The 6,000-nt window shown below is 49.3% G+C and overlaps 1 protein-coding gene across 4 annotated transcripts in view; it reads left to right on the top strand.

Annotated features, from left to right (window-relative positions):
• Positions 1 to 1,762: 1,762 nt before the first annotated feature.
• The window catches only part of ELOVL6 (ELOVL fatty acid elongase 6), a 120,644-nt gene continuing 116,406 nt past the window's right edge, over positions 1,763 to 6,000 (top strand). Inside the window, exons 1-2 of one of the 4 annotated variants that reach the window (XM_081064739.1) lie at positions 1,763 to 1,827; positions 2,031 to 2,151. In XM_081064739.1, coding sequence (XP_080920865.1) covers positions 2,063 to 2,151 — 89 coding nt within the window. In that variant the 5' untranslated portion in view covers positions 1,763 to 1,827; positions 2,031 to 2,062. The other 3 variants (XM_081064740.1, XM_081064738.1, XM_081064737.1) reach the window with 3 other exon arrangements.

The raw sequence follows: 6,000 nt of genomic DNA, 5'->3' as shown, positions 1-6,000 counted from the left end.
TTTTGGTAACTGTCCACTTTTAAAGGTCAAGAAATAGAGACACATTTCCCATTGTGGAGTAATTTTTTGTTAGACATTGTTAGGAAGAAAGCAGATTTTTTTTTTTTTTTTTACGTAACACCAAATCCATCTTTGGAAAATAAACAGGCAAGCACAGTCATTATTTGAATAAGAAACATTATAAGTTAATGTGAATTTCTCCCTAGTTTGAAAATGATGTTATCACCATTAGTAAGAATACCGAATTTAAAAATTGAATCCTTTAAAGAGAAAAGTACAACTTATACTTGCAACATACAGTAAACTGTTTTGTGGATTTTTACTCTTTCCTCCTTTCTTTCATTCCTTTACTCAATTATTCACTCACTTTACAAATATTTACTGATTGCTCACAAGCCCAGATACTATGCTAAAATCCTTATCTCCTTAGGCCACACCCACCTTCCAGCCCAATGGAGCCAAGTCTTTTGGCTTGGGTTTTATCTTCTCTGAGACTTGTGTTGCAGAAGTCTCTACAATGACAAAGCTTAAAAAGTCTATGTATGGAATATTTGGGAGTGTCAACTTACAAATTAATTTGCTAATCATCAACAAGTTTAGCCCTTTGATTCTATATAATCTTGTACTGGATTTTTAAAACTCTTTCTTTAATTTCTTATCATACCTTCCTCCTTGACAGAGATGTTTCTCCCAGTTCCCACTTTTCAATGGTTTCCAGGCACTTGACTTTGAATGAAAATACCCTGTCTTTTGACTATCAGGGAGGTGGGGAGAAAGAATTTTCTACTGCTCCTAATGTCCACCTGATTTTTAAAGTATAGGTTCCTTGTTATTGTATTTCAAGCTTACAATTCATCCATATATTAATAAAGGCCTCCATGTCTCGTATTTCATTTTTCCTAACTTGTGAGGAATGAGTAGAGAGACAGGCAGAGTAGAAAATACTTTTTCCTCTGAGAATAGGAAGGGGGTGCATATGGAAGCTGAGGCTAAAACATTGTTGTGAGACTGGGAGTTCAGTAGGGGTCAACGTTACATTTAGCCCTCTCAAATAATTCTGTTCCGCCCACCTGTACAATAGACAAAGCGAAATTTCTCATGGATACACATAAATTTTTGCATTGGACCAGTTAGTCCAGTTTCCTATCTGCTAACTTCCTTGCCCCTTTGTCTCAGTTCATTAACTCTACCACTCCCCGTACCCAAACCCTCCACCTAAGGTATCCCCCTCTTCTGGCTACTATTCAGTCTCGACTTTCCACCATTCTCATCCTCAGCATCCCCAGCCCGCATGTGATTGAGGAGCTCTGCGGGCCGCCGGGCCCCAGATTTGTGAGTCAAAGCCATAGCTCTGGGGTGGGGGACCCGGAGAGTATAGCGGGGGCAAGGAGGTGGGAAGCGCGTTCCCTTTTTGTGATCTCAGAGCAAATGTGCCTGGAGTTCTTACAAGACTGCTGGCAGGTTTTACTATTTCCCTGTCGCCCACTCGCCAATCTCGCGGATCCGCGCGCCTCGGGGCTGTGCCACGCACGCCCGAACTACATTCAAAGGGAAGGCTGGCGGCCCACAAGGTCGGGATTGGGGGCTGTGGCTGACCTCGAGGCCACTTCCTCCCAGTCCTCGTCCTTTCTCCACTCCCCTAGTCACCTTCGCTTAGGCAAAACTGGCCCCCAGAGGTAGTGAGGTTTCGTGCACTCTCGCTCTCCCTTGCAAAGGGTTAATTTTTCGGATCGCACGAGGGGGAGGAGATTTCCCTGTAGACAAGTAAAAAGGGTGATGGACAAACGTGCGGGCACTAAGACCACAAGGCATTCATTTCCTCCTACGGTGGGTGCAGACGCCGGGAGGAGGAGAGCCCCAGAGCGCGGAGCTGGGAACCAAGCGCAGGCAATGCTCAGCCCTGGATGTAGCTGAGAGGCTGGGAGAGACCGACCGCCGCGACCCAGCGGCGAGGGGAAGACCTGGGGGGCGGGTGGGGGAAGCGTAGCACTCGAAACCTAGCGCTTTACAGATTATTTTATTTTGTGTAGAGAACACGTAGCGACTCCGAAGATCAGCCCCAATGAACATGTCAGTGTTGACTTTACAAGAATATGAATTCGAAAAGCAGTTCAACGAGAATGAAGCCATTCAGTGGATGCAGGAAAACTGGTAGGTGATGCTTTCGCGTGATCTTCTGTCCCGGAGCCCTGCGCGTCTTCCCGGTGTGCCTTAATGTCGGTGTTCCAGGTCTGGGCTTGAATGGAGCCGGGAATCGCGGGCCTCAGAGAACCAGCCGCTGAGACACGCGGGTTGCATGCGGCGCGTAGGTCTGGGTGTGCGACCCTCGGCCACACATGTCTCTTGAACACAGATTATATAACATCGAACACATTACATGTGTCTGTGTGTGTGCGCGTGTACGGATTGTAGATGTTTGCGCGGCAGGAAAGGCGGGAGAGATGCCATAGTCCAGGTTCCCTACCTGTGTTGCCTCCTGGCTTTCATCTAAAGTGGGGTTTTCTTGCCTGGCCTCTCGCGAGCGGAGTGTGCAAAGCTGTGAAGGAGGACCCGGTCTCCGGCTCTGTTTAACCCTCTCCCACCCGCCGTCCTCGGATCTCTGGTCCTCGCCCTCTCCCCATCCCTCGTGTCCTTCCTTTCTCCTTGCTGCTCACCCGCTTCACTTCCCTCTCTGCCCTCCCCAGCCGGATTCCTCCTTTCCTTGACCCTTTTCCCCACGAGGACCCTTTCCGGTTTCATGAAGAGGCGGGGGCGGGGGGAGGGGACAATGAAAACAGAAATAAAAATGAATGAACCCAAGCAAGTGGAGCCACGCCATTATGAGTTAAGTTTCAGTTTTAGGGAAACGCCTTTTGAACACACTCAGTTCTAATTCAGTGGGCGGCTGCTGATTCGAGTTGAGACACATTAAAATCCCCTGGGTCTGCAGAGTCCTTGGGGGGCTCTTCCCCAAACTTCTTAATCGGGGAAAGCGTCTTTCTTGTTTACTGTGTTTCCCTCCGCCAGTCCTTTTGAAAATCCTTGTGTGGGAGGCGATACTGTGTCACCTTGCAATATTTAACAGTAGGGCGTGCTCATCTCGCTCTTCCTTGTAGACAGAGCTGCTGGGGCAGACATTCCCTCCCTCGCCCTAACCCCGGGTCTGGTCATCAGTAAAGTGCAAGCCCAGTGCACCCCGAGATGGGCAGTGGCCCGCCGCCTCCCGGGTGTTGGGGTGGGGCGTTAGGCAGAGGGGGCTCGCGGGCGCTGGGGGACCCCACCCGCCGCTTGCCGCTCTCCCTCAAGACCTGCCTTCCCTCCCCCATCTCGGCAGTGGGAAACCAGAGACGCTGGCACCCGGGTGGCCGGGCAGGTTGTTGCACTGGGAGAGCTGCCGCGGGTCGGAGCCGGGGAGGGGAATTCAACTTCCTTTCTCTCGTCTCCCGGAGTGGCGACTATCCTCGGGTGGTTGGACCTCCGCTCCAGCCTCCTCCCGCCCCGCCGGCCGGCTGGCGGCTCGGGGCTGCAGCTGGGCGGAGCCCGTCCCCCGCGCTGCTCCCGCGGGCTGGAGGGCGCAGGGGACAGGAGGGCCGCGCAGGGCCGGAGTCGGAAGCCGGGAGGGCCTGGCGATCCGCTGGGAAGGCTGGGAAGGGAGGCGGGCACGGGGGGGGCCGAGAGCGCCGGGGCGGGGGTGGTGGTGGTCGAAAGAGGTTGTACACTGAGGCTTGATCCCGAGGAGGCTAGACGTTGAAAGGCCTCGGCGCTTGGGAAAGCCGAGCCCCTCGGCTCGCCACCCGGGGACCTCCTCCAGAAGCACTTCCTCTTCCCGCGTTGGGGGTGGTGCTGAAGGCGGGGTGGGGGCGGTGGCCCAGCCGCCCGCCGCGGCCCGCCGAGGGCCCGGGTCTTCTCCGCAGTCGTTTGTCGTGTCCTCTCGCTGCACCACTCGAGCCCATCTTCCTCCCCCATTAGCCCCGCGTCCTCTGTGTTTTCCGAAGTCGGCGTGTCTGCAACTTGCAGCACCCATGTCGAACCTGCCCTCCCGGAGCCGGCTTCCTCTCGCTCAGGCTGCCCCCATTCACTGTCGCCTAGTCCTCCCTCGAGCCACCGCCGCCGAGACTGCATCTTAACTTCCTTTTGCCTTTTCTCTATGGCCACTTTCTGTGTCTCCTTCAGGTACCATTTCCCGCCTCTTTTCACCATTCACTCAACAAGTACGCACAGCCCGACAGGGCCTAGCCCTCACCGGACTGAAACTGGCAAAAATGCGTCAACTTGGTTTTGCCTGTTGGGCTCTGACCGCTGTTTCCTGCTATCTCTTTGCTTACCTGTAGGTTTCTTCTGGCAATCTCTTTCCTGGCTTTTATTTATATATATAAATCTTTACATGTATGTCTGTGCCTCCTACCAGACAGACCATCAGCTCTTTAGGGTATAGTTCTTGTCCCGTTCCACTCTAGGTTACTCAGAGCACTGTAAAGAACGCTCTGTACATGGCAGATGGGGAAAATGCTTATCCAGTGAGTTAAAATGATGATTGGTGCCCATTTTATGGTCAGCACTACCTGTTAACATCTGAAGCTTAGCGTACTTGCCCCCCCCACCCCGCGTTTCGAATACTATGTCTTTGCCCCATACCAGAATTTAACTTTCCTGCCTTTTTCTCTTTGTTGACTTTATGTTCTTGCCTTGCTGACTGCAGTAAGAAAAAGAAGAAAAAGAAAAAAAAACCCTGCTGGCTGTTCACCTTCTTTTGCAAGTCTTCCTGACCTTAATTATCTTGCCCTGTGTGTATTTCTCCCAATATCTAGGGGGACCAATTTTATAAACCTTCCCATAACTCCAACAGCCAAAAAGTCTTGAACCGAGTGTTTAAGAAAATGAAGATTTTTTTTTCGTGTCCTTTGTTAACAGAAGGGATCTCCATAACCAAGGCTTAGACCCTCTTAGTGGCAGAAGTTTAGGAAACCGCAAGGTCTTAACTTTTCCAGACTCCTTAACTTAAAATGGTTTAAAGTAGCTTCTGGGGGAAAAAAACACAATGTTGTGAAGCTTCTACTATGTCTTGAGAAATCATTTGCAGTTGTCCTTAAAAATCTCCTAGATATAGCCTCAAACAAAACTTGTTAATTAAGAGAATTATAATTTATCTCAAAAATGACCTAGACTGACTATTGAAGCGTTGTGAGGACTGCCAGAGTGCTGTTTTGTCAGTATGCTGTCTGGACTTTCAAGTGTCTTATAAGAGGAGCTTAAGTAAGTGTAGTTTCTTAAACATATCCTATAATCCATATTCATTACCTTATTACATATTAATGTCATGGGGTCCCTTTTTTGGAGCGGTGTTGTATATATGCTAAAGGCTTTGGCCGAGGCAAGTTTATTGCTGTTTTAATGAATGATTAACCCTATATTCATTGTTCTAGACACAGGATAAATACTATGGATGTTTTTACTTTTCTAATAGATAGTTTCACATATGACAAATTACGAGAGCAATTGGAATGCAAGGTATTATATTCCCTTGGAGAAGCATCCTGAGTCTCATCTTGAAACTACATGGTCAAGTTAAAAATATCTTGGGTAATATTATCTAGTAAATGAGTTTATTGTATGAGGTAGAGGAAAATGCCAGCTTTTAGCTCAATAGCGTTTTTGAGTTCCAATTTTACACTGAAAGCCCCTTGTGATTTTAACAACATTGAAAAGAGGCATTTTGTTCTTTTATGAGATGTCTGGCCTTTACCTGCTATTCTCACTAATAGCCAACTTAATTTACAAGGGCTGCTAGCAAGGGAGCAAAATGCCTAGTGATTGGTAAGGCGACATAAAATTCATTGAGTGAGAAGGCCAGCTGAGCTCTGCCTTCTCTTTCAGCAGCCTGCCAGGTCTGGGCTCACAGTGGATGCTAGTTGCTCCAGTTGTAATTGTCTGGCCAATGATGATTATCTTCTGATGTCGGCTGACACGGGTGTTCACCAATAGGAAAGCAGGAGGCCTGTGCTGACTGCTGTAACATTATGT

The sequence above is a fragment of the Rhinolophus hipposideros genome, assembly GCF_964194185.1.
Source record: "Rhinolophus hipposideros genome assembly, chromosome: 1".
In the NCBI taxonomy this organism is placed as follows: domain Eukaryota; kingdom Metazoa; phylum Chordata; class Mammalia; order Chiroptera; family Rhinolophidae; genus Rhinolophus; species Rhinolophus hipposideros.
The sequence above is the reverse complement of the archived record's forward strand: the minus strand, read 5'-3'. Positions and strand labels throughout refer to the sequence as shown.